General features: G+C 42.1%; 1 protein-coding gene across 15 annotated transcripts in view; it reads right to left on the reverse strand.

Annotated features, from left to right (window-relative positions):
* Positions 1 to 15141, reverse strand: part of BRSK2 (BR serine/threonine kinase 2) — a 327332-nt gene that overhangs the window by 108127 nt on the left and 204064 nt on the right. For all 15 annotated transcript variants that reach the window (XM_069857785.1, XM_069857792.1, XM_069857790.1 and 12 more), the window contains exon 3: positions 3583 to 3668. In XM_069857785.1, coding sequence (XP_069713886.1) covers positions 3583 to 3668 — 86 coding nt within the window. The remainder of the gene's footprint in view (positions 1 to 3582; positions 3669 to 15141) is intronic.

Genomic DNA, 15141 nt, shown 5'->3' on the forward strand with positions numbered 1-15141 from the left:
TGCATAAAACGCATAAAATGCAGTAAATGTATGGATCAGAAATTTAAGAATAAAGCACAAGATTGCTTCCTAGAAAACAAAATCCAACCCAACCACTTAGTCAGGAAGGACTGGGCTTTGCATGTTTTCTCTTTTGAAATCCTATACAAGTCTGCTACCGAGAAGCTCCTGGTCATTTACAGCAGTAGGACTCCTAACAGTGTGTACAGTGTGTAAATGCCACCTCCCGCTCCAGTTGCTATACAAACTCTGTCAAGGGCCAGTTCAGGAAAGACCTTTTCAATACATCGCACAGAGAAAAGAGGACCATTACTCAGGTTCACATATTTCATTTGCAATGCAGAAATCGTATGACCAAAGGAGTGTTTCCCCTCCAACATTCATTGCAGTACACACCAAAAATATATTATTAGCTTTGTTACTGTCTTTCTCATTCCCTTAGTTTATTTACATGTCCCTAAAATTCCCGACTGTCTGACTTGGTTAGTCAAAATGATTGGTGTGCACACAAATTGTGGTAGCTCATTCCCCATTATGAATCAGTAATATAAGTCCTCACACAACTCTGGGATTATTCCATACCAGGCTAGTTTAATTCATTTTTGATCTCTAAAAGGGGAGGATGATCCTATCTTCCTAGCTGTTTTGTCAATTAACACTATATGATGAGAGAAAGAGGGAGGCATAGATTGTCTGTAGCAATTTCCAAATTACTTACTACTGTGGACTTCCAACTTGTTTGAAGGCTGTCAGTGATCATACAACAAATACAAAATAATTCCACTGTCTGTCAGTAACATTGCTAAGTTTAGCCAAAATAATATATATCTGGGGTGGTACATCTGCACGCATGTCAAGGGCCTTGGTGCAGCTGTATTGTCCTATACGCACCTAGAATTGTAGTCCACAGTCTTACTAAATAAGACAACTCAAAATGCTGGATAAAAAGCTGGAAGTCTTCATGCTCGTAGCCATTCTCCATCTCTGCAAATATCTTAGTAAAAGAACACCAAAACAAAGAGAAAATGACTGCTAAGCTAACCGAGATATGCTAACAGATTTTTATAGTTATTTTTTAAAACTCATTTTCAGTGTTAAATAAACTGTGGGAAAAGGATTTGATTCATGGTTGCATTAAAAATCTGCTCAACCAAAGCCCCTTGTCACAAATTAAATCATAAACCAAAAGTCAAACATGATTTGTGAAATTTACATTTGCTGAGGAAACGCTCCCTAGCACTGGATCAAGATTAGTCTCTGGCATCTGAACTATCACCTATAATTTACAAGCTCCTCTGAAATGATGCCACTATGGTCACTGCTGAGAAGGTGGGCATGATGGAAAGGTGCTGCCACAACCAGAGAGCAATCCCTTTTTGGATGCTAGTGAGAACTAGAGGTCACTGCGTCTTAATATTTGGGAAAGTACGTGCATACACGTCTCTGCTCCCACACACTTGTAGCACTTCACCCATCCACAGGCAATCTCTTCCACCTCTTAGATTTATCCAAGGCAATGGCTGTTCCTAATTTTGAACACAGAGACTTGGCAGACTTCTGCATTTTGCCCTTTCCTTAAAATATGTCTAATAAAAAATGACACATAATTAACGGTTCATGGCTCTTTCACAGAGTCGGTGTCTTTCAGAAGAGGGATTCAGTGCCTCTGCAGGGAGATGTGGACAGCTCAGTCTTATAGCCAAAAGAGCTACAGCAGAGAGGTGACTTAGTGATTGTTAAAGGCTAAATGGTCACTGGAAAAACCTGTTTTGGAGCCTAACAGGTTTTAGAAGCCAGGATATCCAGATGTATCTTAAAGATATGGGATACTTCTCTTTTCAAGGTGATTTTCAGCAGGCAGATATTTTCCTGCCAAGGATGGTGGTAACTTTTACAAAATTTTGAGGTTAGACCATCCCCACCTCTCTGAGAACTAGATACTCTCCGCATGGAGCAAAATAGCTCCCCAGACTTCTGGGGTTAAAGAAGGAGAGCTCAGGTCAGCTGCTGGCTTCATGGACATTCAGAGCAAGAAGAAAGATTCAGCACTTCTATAACTCATCCCCACACCCCAAATGATGATCATGGCCTTTTTTCTTCACGTATTCATGTCTCCATTGCCCACATATACTATACCTGCCTGGATCACATCAGCTGTAGGATGTGTTTATGCAAGTTTGTTTTTGTGTCTGCATACCTAAGATTACACAACACACAAATAAAGAAGGATCACAAAGAAGAACATTCCCCCTCTCTTAACCAAAAGAAAGCCTGGGGCTACATTCTAGCCTCCTTTAAACAAGGATACAGCAGAATGTACTCTTATAAATGGTGGCTCTCTTATTAGCATTAAAGGAGAACTCATTGGCTATAAAGCCTTGTTTCCCTTTGCTACCCTTCTGCACACAGCAGGCTGCATCAGATTTGGGCCTCTGACCTCAGCTGGAGCAAAGTGGGCTTCATGCAGCTGTGACCATTTATCCCACTGAGGATAAAGCACTCAGCATGCAGCTCAGAGACCATCTGAGCCAGCCTCCACCCAGTGCTTGTACAAGTTCACTCTGGCAACTGCATTTCACTGTGGATGGCAGGCTTTGCCCCAAAGGAGGACGAGGAATCCAGAAGTTTATGCCTGCTCTACTAAGCTAACCCTTAGGCACAGAGGTCTCACTTTTGGTGTCAGGAATTCTTTGCTGAATAATCCATAGGGATTGTCACCCCATTCAACATGCTTTCTTAGGGTAAACAGTCATTTCCTTCCTGTGTTGTGAAACTATGGAGAGGTCACCAATGGAGATTGGTTTTTTTTTAGAAATGGTTTAATTTTTTTCTTAACCGCTCAGTTCTACTTGCAATAACCTGTTAAAAAGCCGAAAATAACACCGAGTTCCCTGCTGGACTGCCCTTTTCCATCTGGAGAACATTGATTTTTTTTTTTTCCCTTTTGTGCCGAGATTAATTCGGCCTGTTTGACAACAGATTCAACATATCTAGTGCCCTGTCAAGCTAAAATGACTCTGTCTGTGGACAACATCCCTGTCTGGCACTGGCAATCATCTAGGGGGCAAAAAAGAAAAAGGCTTTGCTATTTAACTGTTACTGCAGAACCACCAGGAGATTTTAGCAGCCCTTAAAACCAATAATTGTTATTGATGGGGCAAATTTAAAATATGGTTAGTGAGAGTCAAGAGCTTTAATGAAAAATGTTAGGCAAGGGAGGTTATCCAAATTATCCGCTGTAACAGTCTTTCACACTTTTGATTCAAAATAGTTCCAGACATTACAGGTACAAATGTGCCTCCCCTCTCATTATTTGATAGAAAATGGTTTGTCTTCTCTCCTCCATTTTAAGTAGGAAAAGAAACAGCACATAAGTAAAGCACAGACAGGAAAACGAGAAAAGCCAAGGAAATAAGAAGTGTTCCTTTCTCATTCAGGTACCAGATATAACATGGACACCAGATGAGGGTGAAAACACATCCTGCATTGTTCTTTCAGAAACGTCACCAAGTTCCAAATCCCTCCTCTCCTTTCCTTCCTCCTTCCCTTCCCCTTTCTCTGGCGAAAGCCAGGAATACCTACAAATATTTTTTATTTTCGTAAACATCATGCAGCTTTAAAACGTGGGGATGTTCTATCAACTTCAGGATGGCTATTTCCCGCTCCACCTGGAAGAAACAGAAAGAAATAGACATTAGAATCTTGATTGTAGAATACATTAGATATCATCACACATTTTCTTCTGATTTATCCATTTTCCACTCATCTTTATATGTGGAAGACACAACAAGTTATAACAATCTATCATATTTAGCACTCACATAATTTAAGAAAAATTCAATTTATGCAGCCTCAGCAGTTCTCATCCTGCAGGACAGAAAACTCACAAAATTCCAGGGTTGAAAGAAAAGTTCCAAATCTAGCAAAAGGAATTAGCTGTAGGAGTTATATGAGCATTCAAGGCTGCTCCTCCCTCACAATCCAAAGCCAATGACATATTATTGAAGTACAGAAACTCTAAGACGTCACTTAGTGCTCTCCTGACCTCCCGCAGGCACAAGTATGCACTATGTATTGCATACTTGATTCATATTAGAAAATCCCCATCCTAAAGAACTTGCAGTGTATGCAGGGGAGACAAAGAATGGAAGACAGGCAGCATGAGATTTTATAGCTGCAGAATTGAGGCACCGAAAGGGAAAGAAATATAAAAAGTGACATAAGTAAAAAGCACAACAAAAAATTAAACCTGATTACTGGAGATGCAGTGTTCAAAGCCTTAAGTGTAAGACTCTGCTTTCTCTCAGTTCCCAGTCTGCCCGAGCATGGCTACTTCTAAAAGCGTGTCTTCGACATGGAGTTACTAAGCTGTGACTAAGTCCCTGTAATTAGCACAAGCCCTGTTCGCACCCAAAATTCCTATCATGACTGTTGTGGTTCTTTTAACTTGAATTTACTAAGCCTAGTCATTAGAGATGGAGTCAGTGTAATTCTTTAGCTGCTAGCAAAATTGCTCTGCGCTGCTCAAAGCCACAATGTAATCACTCTGATTTGACCTAGGCTAACTTGAAGGGAGTTAATGTGGCACTGTGGAGACTGTGGATGACAGAAATAAACTCTGGAACAAGATGCAGTCTAAGCATCGCACAGCTGGGCATGACAAATTTCCAGGAATCCACAAAGGCAGGAAAAAAAGACCAAAAGAAGCAAACAAGGACAACTAGGTAGGGTTGCTTTTTTTTTCCCCCAGTCCTTCAAATAGCTGATTGTTCTGGAGCTGCTATGCGAACAAACAAAACATGAACAAACTACAAAACCATCCCTTAACATTCATCTTGCAGGGATCAGACAAGTAATTAGGAACTTACCCCAGTATAACTTTAGTTCTTCATGTCCTTTAATTTCCTGAAATATCACACTGTGCTAAGCCTGAACACAACTTTCCCTGAATGCCAGTAATACACTCACCAGTAAATTAGAAAGTTTCCAGCACTGTACAGAGGACAAGGATTTCGCAGCATGCTGGTTATCACCACTCAGATCTCTCTTTCTCTATACCACCACCAAAAAACAGCAAAAGCACCTCTTGCACCACATTGCCCTTGGCCTTCCTTGCACAGCAGGCTGGAGGAGAGGGTGTTTGTACATATGTCAGTCTTAGTCTTTCAAAGACATTTATTCCTCTCTCCAGAGTCAAAAGTCATCTGAGAGATCCAATTCCATGCTTGGGATATCTGGAAACAGCTCCTTCAGAGAAGCGACAAAGGCATGTAAACATGTATGTACACAGTTCAGGACTGCCAGAACTGCTATAAACTCAGTGACACACTGTATTTGACAGTGACAGCTCTGCAGGTGTAATTTACTCATGATCAGAATTTAGGTGAAAGCCACCTGTACAAACAGGAAATGAAAGTTAGGTAGATTTCAACTGCACAACTATTCTGCAAAAAAACCCAAAAACTCCCCCCCAAAACCCCAAACAAACAAACAAAAAAAGTGAGGGAGCTAGTTTATTCTGTTTTTGACCCCTCTTCAAAAACACCTATTACTCTTTTCTTTTACAAGACATGCACTGATATTTGCAGAAGGCTTGTTCCACCCTACAATTGATAAATTTGGATTTGCTTCAAGAACGAGGAGAAACAAAACAGAAGAAGTACCCACTCCCATAACGCTCTTCCAGTAGTACTGAGGTTAACCATCAACACAATGTACTGCAGTTGGCCAGAAACTGGAACTCTAGCGAAGTTCCTTTTGGATGGGGGAGAACAGGCATTTCCTGTGGAATGTGACCATTGCACCAGTTATGGCATGGACCATCCAACCCCTTTCTCCCTCCTGAGGGATACCCTGCCTGTGAAAGATGAAATTCCCTGCAGATGAGTGGTCTAACTGCATAGGTGACTCACTTCTGAAAAATCTCTTGGTGGGTGTGGTGGCAATGTATGTTCAGGCCAAAGGAGTGATGGATGACAGCATCCAGTCAGGGTGCTCCTTGGTTACTGTCCTAAAGCATGAGATGCAGCAGTGATTTATCACTATCACTTGGAGGAGGGGGTTCAGTTACAGCACTGCATGGCCTGTGTTCAATAAGAGAAAATCAGACCAGAAAGCAAATATCTACTTTACTTACTATCTACAGATATATTTTTTTTAAAGAAAAAGAAATAACCTGAGTTACTTTACTTTCATCTTTTAAAGTCTGTGAGTGTTGAAAGTTCTCTGCATATTTTTAATATCCTGGGAACTAAATCTTGAGAGGAAATACAGTTTCAGAGGTCTTGATTTCAACCCCAGGTATGCAGAAAGCATCCGACTTGATGTGCTGTGCAGCATTTCACTTCCACGTATTCAGTTCAGTGGCGCGTTGCACCACTCCAGCACAGGCAGCAGGCAGCTTTCCACAGTCTGCTACCTCTTCTAGCTGGACACCAAGGACAAAACTAATCTACTGATCTCAGTAAGACTTTGCATAATCCTTCAGTGGACAAAGGCTATATGAAGAAAAAGTGTCATTACTGTACTTCTCATAATCCAGGTCTTGGCCCCACGTAGAGGAGCAAGACTCTAATGGCTGTATTAAGAACTAGAGATTTCCAGCTCTCTAAACAGCACTCTGATAAAGATCTTCCTCAAAAATCTTACAGCAGTGTCCTGCCTCCTTTCTCTTCCACAGAGAAACAACAGTTCACAAAAATATGCAATGGATCACCTTCTCAAAATTACTACTGTGATTATTTCTGACTGGTGACTCTCTTGGATCAACTTTTATATCCCCACAGAGAAGCTAGTAATTGGTACCCTTTGGACATAGACTATAGATCTCAGTAGTGATTTTACTGATGCATGGCTCAGTAGGACCTAGCAGCCACCGTGTCATTAGCAAAGGAGAGGTATCTGAGCTCACCGGCAAAATAAAAGAGGCCTGAAATAACATGCAGCTTTGCCTCCTTCCCCAGAGCTTTGCCAGCCCTTGGCATGTCTTTTTTGCGTGTCTCTGTGACCGCAAGCCATAGAGTGCTGTCCAGCTCAGTGCTGGCAAGGACAGGGGAATTGAGAAACCCTGCAGGAGTGTTTGCTTTACTGCAGATGCAATTATCAGAAAACAGGCCAAGCTCAGAACAGCCTGTCTAGGGAGGCTCAGACTCTGTGATAAACAGGAAACAGGGAGAAGCATTTGCATAGCAGTTAAAAGCAAAAGGAAAGGGGTGAACCGATGTCTGTCACACAAACATTGGGTCACAGGGTCCCAACTACAGCCTGGCTTACCTCATATCACTGTAGGTTACTGGCTGTGCAGCATCCCAGTACCTTGGAGCTGGGGGAAAGATCTGTGGAAGGCTGTACTGGGCAAATGGAAACACACTGCTAACTTGCAACCTTGCAGGTGCCAATTAGAGGTTTTAAAAATCTATGCAGGAGGCTGATTTGACAGGATGCTCTGGTAATTCAGCTGATGACGAAGTGCAACACCGGGGCAACGTGACCCTTAGAGGAATAATGCAAAGCTCTGCTTCCCTCTCCTCCATCTCTACTTCATCCTCCTTTTCCCCAGAGGAAATCACATTTCTCTGGTTTAAGCCCTTCTCCTCGGCAGTTTTCACTGGCAACAATTGTTCTGCCCTCCTGCCTTCAAGTTCATGGGCACACAGGATGCTAATTCACCTAGAAGGCAAGGAGGGCAGATCAAGGGAGCCTGAAGGTCTGTCTCAGTAATGAAGAAAGTTTCCTTTTCTCTTGTATTCATCTGCTCAATAACAACTGGGTCAACCATCACCCATGTGGTGCCATGAGAACTTTAAGTGGACAGTTGTCTTATACTTACCGTGCAAGAACTATGCAATGGTTGCTAAAAACAGGCAGCAAATATATTGTGCTGGTTTTCCTACTCATAGAAAATGTGTGTTTGTGTGTGGTAGGTTTTCTTGTGAAAATCAAGCTTTCTAATATTGGCCCTGTTTTGCTTTGAAGTAATTAAATGAAAAAATTTTCAGAACCCATGGCTGACCCTCAGTTGCTTCAAACCTGGACACGAACTTCCTCTGAGTTCAGAATTATTTATACTTGGGATGAACTTCAAAGTATGCAGAGATTTGGATGCTCATCGAACTCCTCAGGCTAGAATTTGGTACCCTGTACCGAAGTGCCTACTTTCTTCAGTGTTTGGCCTGCTGTGTGGTAATGTGCATTTCCAAGATCAGAGCACAGAAAGCAGAAAGTAAATCCCTGTGATACTTCACTGAACTGAAGTGGCAAAACCAGAGGTATGGGATAGGAAGAAACTAATTTCACATTATCTTGAAAGTCTGTGTTCCTGCTGTAACAGAAATATCAAAGGAACAGAGTCTGGGTATTTATTAATTTGGTACTTCTGCTTTGATGTTACATGGGATTGAAAGTTAAGAATGGCGAAAAATGACTGGCTTTGGTGAAGACCATCCAGACCACCTGTTCACTCTTTCCTATAATCACAGACTAAACAAACAGGCTACTCTTGAAATCAGATGAGAACAGAAATGGCATTATTGGCAAGTAACTGTAGGCCCGGTATGTCCTGTGGGATCATCACGGCTGTGGAGATATCATTCTTTGAACAAACTTAAGCCATTACCAAATCTAAGCAACACCACATTAGATTGGTTGCATCCTTGATTTCAATGTGAGCATGAGCGGAGTACAAGTGGAAAGAAATCAGGTTTTAAATGATTAAACATTAAAGTATCTTCCTCTGCAGCTCTGAATTTAGTTGATTTTTCATTTAAAGAGGCCTTTCATTACATTTATCCAAAACTTCTTCAGCAGGCCATTACGGAAGCAAATGGAGAACCACAGAAGCTGTCCATCTACATTGAGTACTTCCTGCTGCTATTGTAGCCATTAGCTTCACGTTTCTGAATACACTAAGCCAGATTCAAAATGTATTAAAGTCAACAAAAGGCATCAATTGCCTTAAGTGGGCTTTGAATCAGACCTTCTAATGATCATCATGTGGTACCTGGAAGAAATCTTCTATTACACAATTTTGACTAATCAAATGCTTTAACATGGACTCACGTTTTCTGCTAAGTACTAGTAATTACAAGAAGATTCTATAAAAAGTGGATAAATGAGGGGAGAAACCAGACTTAGATCTCCAAAGAACCAGGCAGCTAGACAATGCTGTACTAACTACTTACAAACAAACAGACAATAGTATTGGAAAGCTGAGCAATTCCTCATTGAATTGAAAGCTCTATTATGGGTTCGTTCCACCAGAATTTTTGTTTGCACATGTGCTTCTCAAAGCTGTTTCCCCAGAAATTTAAATGAAAATAGGTATGAGTGAGAAGCAAATGAGTTGCGTATCTGATGTCAAAATTTGCATGTGCAAACTTCTATACAGTGAAGCTGCAGTAGGGGAAAGTATTTTCCACAAACTATTATTGTAAGAGAATGTCAGTTTCTATTAGCCTTTATTGAAACAAGTATTTTCCATAGTCCCTTCAAAACTGCAATTCTAAAGCTCCACTAAAGCTCCATCTTTGGCATCAAGTCTGAGGGCATGAAGTCAGCCAAGAGGATACTGTGAGAATTTTCTTGGAAATCATTTCTGCTGGTAGCAATGCACCTTTATAAGATGACTCCTGATCTGGCCTGGCATGATGATTCCAAAGTCTTGAATTGATGGGGATTGGATAGTACAGGTTATCTAACCATAGAAACTTTATGGTTTAACTCGGTAAGTAAGAACTGCAGTGTTCCTCAGTGCTCTGCCATAGGCTACAGGGGAAATATGGCACTTAGACTTATCTGCAGCGTATGCTTCTTTAAGAAGCATCAGGGCTTCATGCAGGAGATACTGATGGGAGCTGACAAGGAGTGGATTTATTCATTCAGCACATGAGGTTATCTGCTGCCCAGTGGTACACAGCTAGCTAGTGACTGACATGCAAGTCTCTGCCAGGAGTCAGCAGAGTTGGCCCCTTACACCAGAAGGCAAATAGCCTCCCTGTGCCTCCTGCTACCTTCGGTGAGTGCCACATCCTGGCTGCCATCGCCGAGTAGCACAGGGCACAGTACACAAATCAATGGCTGTTCTCCAGGAAAAAAAACCTGATCTTTGACTTGCTTTTCTTTTCCCCTCCTTATCCTGGTTTTTAATGTTACTGCATGCCGTGCTTTCTTTGACCCAAGCTGAATGTTTTCTGGAGGGAAAAAACAAACGCACATGCAGCCAGCCCAGTGTTTATGAGGAATGTGCCACCCAAAATCAGCAGCCATAGTCAAGCCTGTGGGAACGCTGATATCTGCTGCTCCAAAGCACAACAATCATTCCCTATCATGTAAGCAATGACAGACCTTCAGTGCTCACTACAAACTTAGAAAGCTAAGTCTAGCTCTGACAAGCCACACTATAGGTGATACTCACCTGCAGCTTTTTCCCTGTGAAGGACCAATACACATGCCTGGCTTGTTTCAGGAATGTATAAGTTAAAGATGTATATACAGGAATAGGAAGCCAAGCAGGAGCACAGGAAAGGAGTGCAATTCCTAACTCGTTCTCCCCCAGTATGTGTAACTTCTGAAGACAGATGGTATATTCAAGAACGTTTAATATCTTGCAGGCTGTTGTGCTCAACTACAGGAAAAGTCACTACACACAGAGGAGAAACAAGCTGCAAAATTGAGGGATATGGAGAGTTTGACTTCAAATAACCCAAGGGCAGAGCTCCTTGTGTTATTTGAGACATTACAGATTTAATACAAGCAGTACCAAATACAACATTGGAATGTCTGAGCCAAAGAGTGGGTGGAGGACGCAGGAGATTCTGAATCCCATTACGGGAATATGGGCAAGCACAAAGGAGGTGCAAGCACAGTACAGCATAACATTCTGCCAAAAAAATGTAGTGTAGAGCTTCTGAGAGCATTGGTTGAGGATAAGATAAAGCAGAGGGTTTCCCAAGAGCATCCAGGAATAGGACTGAGACAGTGAAGTGATGCTGACTGTACCATAGACTGAATCCTTAAGGGAGTCCACCATCAGTAGGAAAAGAAATTTAAAAGCACAGTTTTGGAAAAGCTTCAAAGGATAAACTCTCCACCATTTCCTATGTGTCTCAGCTAGCCTCTTTCCCCCTTTTCCTCCATTAGTCACACTGGCCTTGTTTAGCTCTTTGGCACTGTCTTACACAAATGTCTTTTACATTTTCTCCCTAATATTCTTCCAGAAGCAATCAATAGGATTGCCACTGTTTCCTTCTCTACATCTTTCCTTAATGGCCATCACTAGTTCCCTAAGAAATAAGACCAGTGACAAATGCTCCAGGAGGGGGTAGAATAGCTAGGACTTTGCAGAAACTGGAGGCAGAATGCCAGACTCTATCTCTGTCTTGCTCTGCTCCACAACAAGCCTAATGACATCAATCATTTCAAAGAGTGGAAAATACATAATATGATTTTTGTTTCTCTACTACATTCTCCCATTCTTCACTTTTGGGTGCCTCTCTAGATGGATATTTAAATCTATTTGTATATTAGGATCTTATTTCAGCTGAGTTAGTGAACTCAGCAAGATACAAATGCTTGGTATCTAGAAGGCATTCTCCAACCCAATAGTTCCTCACAGCTGGCAATGACAGAAGCAGAGATTGAAGCAACCTACAGCTCTTTCCTTTGCTTCCATTTTCTAAATATGCTGTTCAAACACAACTGCACCTGCCAGAGGGGAACAGTCCCAGACAAACAGCAACATGGACCTCATCCAGGAGCTGCAAGAAGGCCAAGGGCAACACAGACTCACAAAGTTCATGTTTGCACTTCACTGTGTGCAAGACAGAGCCTTGAGGGGAGGCCTGGCAGCTGCAGGCAGAGGAGTCAACAGTCAACTTTCTGCCAAACTGCGGAGCCAGCAGCTGTGTACTCTGGAAGGCCAAGGAATCCTTCAGTCCAGCTCTTCTACCACAGGTCAGCAACAGTTTCTATCACACTACAGTATGAACAGCAGCTCCCACCTGTCATGGGCCAGCTCTACGTTAGCACTTTTGTGTCCATGCCATCTTAGGGACAACGATCCCAAGAACTACTTATTCCTATCCATAATGTTAAAATTAGTCTGCTTTGTCCATAAAGTAAGTACTATGAGCACAGTCTGCGTCTGAGGAACACACTTGTCAAAGGTCTCTGTAACAACAAGACCATAACTGGTGTATCTCTATGATATGAACCAGCACTTCATTTCCAAACATCCCTGCCCACTCATCTATACGAGGGGTTATAACTTTTAAATGCAGACCCACCTCAACCTCAGGTATGTCTTTTCATTTCTTGCAAGACTGGACTGAACAGCATGGGAAATCAGCAGTGACCTCTCCATATCTTCATCTCTGGGCTACCAGTTTGGATCTAGCTGACAGCAGATGGGCTCAAACCCTGTACCTCTCAGTGCTTTGGTGATTCACACAGCAAAATTAGCTTTGTAGACTCAGCATCAGTCCCAGATCAGGAGTAAAATACTGGTGGACAGTTATACAGCTATGGTAAAACCGTCCCACCCCTTCAACTACTGCACTTTAGTGCTGAGAAATGACACAAGGTTCCAAGATGATGCTGGCCCTGACACAACAACTCTGTCCATGGTGCCTATCACTTCTTCCTTTGGCATCAGGGATGCAGCAAAGATAGCAACACCGGCTGGGAGCTTTCCATGGGGTTTTAATATGTGAAAGGGTGGTTAATAACGCAGGAATTGTAGTACATAGCCAGAGGCAGTGAGACGAGAGGAAGAAATAAAATTGCATGTTTTGCCTCAGTTTTGAGGTTGCCTGTGCTCACTCCCTGTCTCCCCTCAGGTTCAGCGTGCCACAGAAGACGTTACAGCAAGAGTTGTACTCCCCTCAGTGAAGACAATGTCTTCCTCTGCTTTGTACAAGCAACAGAAGCAGCAGAAAATAAGTCAATTGCTGCCATCAGCATCCAGGATCTCTCACAGCTGGGAGTTAAGAGATCAAAGACAGCAATGGAGGAACATTTTGTTTCTCAGTTATTTTATCTCTGCTCTTCTCATATCCTTCCCATCACACACTAGTCCTCTGTTGCTGGAGGTGCTGATGACATCTTGCAGCCTATCAACATTAATATCAGGATCAAGAAAACTCTTGGCAAGGAAGGTTTATAAACAACATTATAAAGATAGGCTCTTGAGCATCTCAATACAGGTGACAGGGATAAGTAAAGTCATTCCTTCTCCACATTGCCCAAAACTCCTTGAGAAAGGAGGGCTCGGACATGTCTGAACCTTTCTGTGTCCTAATGGTGAGTTCTTCAGCTCCATCATACTAAACCATAGTCAAAAGCATCCCCTATCCTAACACAGATCATCTTTTCCACATAGTGACAACCACTTTTGTAGTACAGAAAACTTCTCTGTTGAATTACCTGTCACTCCGAAGAAACCTGTATGTCCATGACAAGCGGTAGACTGCAGTGCAGATGCACCCACCAACACATTATTATTGCACAGAGATCAGGAAGAGTAAAGAAATAGAGGCAGTATTTTCATTATTTCTGAAGGTGGTGTTGCAGATCATGCATCTTCAGAATAGTCATCTTTAAGTGTCATTGCTTTCTCAAGTTTCTTCCCATTCCTTTGTACCTGCCCTTACACAACACATCTAATACAGAGTTCAAAGCTATTTGTCCTTTGATAAGGAGCAAAGGCAGGATGCAATACTTTGTTATGTCAGGTGATAATGCATCACTAAAGAAAGTGCTAATGACTCAAAAATTAAATAGAGAAAGCAACAGGAAAGTTCCAATGATAAGCAAATTAGCTAAAATCTCTAAAAGAATGGCTTTGGCTGGACATGCTTACTACAGCTAGTCCCTGAAGTGGCAGAGCCAGCATTTCAAAAACAGAAGAAAATTTGCGAATTGGCATTCACTTAAATCATACCATCGTAGGCCTGTACACATTGGGATTCTTTGGCACATATACAGGCATCCTCCTTTCACAATCTAATTCAAAATCCCTTGCACTTGCCAAATACTTATGGTAACACTTACGCATGCAGATTTATAAGTGCTCACAAACAATTTTCTAAGAAAATGGCAGGCTAAATTTGAAACCAGTAATATCTGAAATGGACAGCTGGGATAGATTTATCCCTCTTCTTCCCCAGCTTTTCAGCATTTTCTGCCAGAGATCATAGAATCAGAGATCACATTAATCAGTCAGCTGAACCTTGTTCCCAGATGTTTGGGATACACAAAAAACCACCTGTGAATTGGGGAGTTTTCCAAGACTCAGCAATACAGTCACAACAGAGTTTCGTAATGAAAAGGCAAGGGCTGCTGTTCATATCATCCTCTCTCTATAGAAAAGAAAACAAATTACATCTCTTTATAGGAGACATAATTAACTGCCTTCTTTTCAATGGAGAAAACTTTTTCCTCCATGAAAAGCTTATACTGCCTCCCACACAAACATCGGACAGACCCCACCAAAATCTTGCTGTGGCAGATGCCATGTTAAAGAAATCCAGCAGTAGCCCAGAAGTACCTCCAGACAGGAGGAAACAGTGCCTGTGCTTGTAAGGCTTACAAGCTATGCACGGGTATTTTGGAGGAAGACACCACAGAGACCCTTTCCTTGTACCATACAGAACATCGGATGTAAACCTCAAGGTAGCTGATCATTATATTAATGTATGTATGATGCTAGGGATTAGAGTGCTGTATAATATGGATTTGTGTGTGGGTCAGAAGTTTAATTTGCGGACCACTTCCTACCCCAAAGTTCACTCTTGCACCGAAACAGAAATAACTGTTATTCACAGTCCCTCCTCTGAGCAGGAAACATGCACTCCAGGTAAAGGATTTGCCTTCTGTGCTTTGTTGACAGACACCATGGGACAGCAGGGCAGCACTTTCTTCTATTTGCTCTGTGCTGGACACGTTTGGCCAGGTCCAAAGAGCCAAGGTGAACTAAAGACTTGTGCAAAGCATTCTTGCAGGGTACCTAGGAGATATCTATGGAAGTTTGTCCCGAGCCCATCCCACAATTTGTCTGCCAGAGGAACACAGTAACACTGACAAGTCCCTTTTGTTTCCAAGAGTCCTACAATTATTGCTGGGTGCCGTTCAGTAAGAAAGGCTGGG

This window comes from Phaenicophaeus curvirostris, chromosome 5, assembly GCF_032191515.1.
Source record: "Phaenicophaeus curvirostris isolate KB17595 chromosome 5, BPBGC_Pcur_1.0, whole genome shotgun sequence".
In the NCBI taxonomy this organism is placed as follows: Eukaryota; Metazoa; Chordata; class Aves; order Cuculiformes; family Cuculidae; genus Phaenicophaeus; species Phaenicophaeus curvirostris.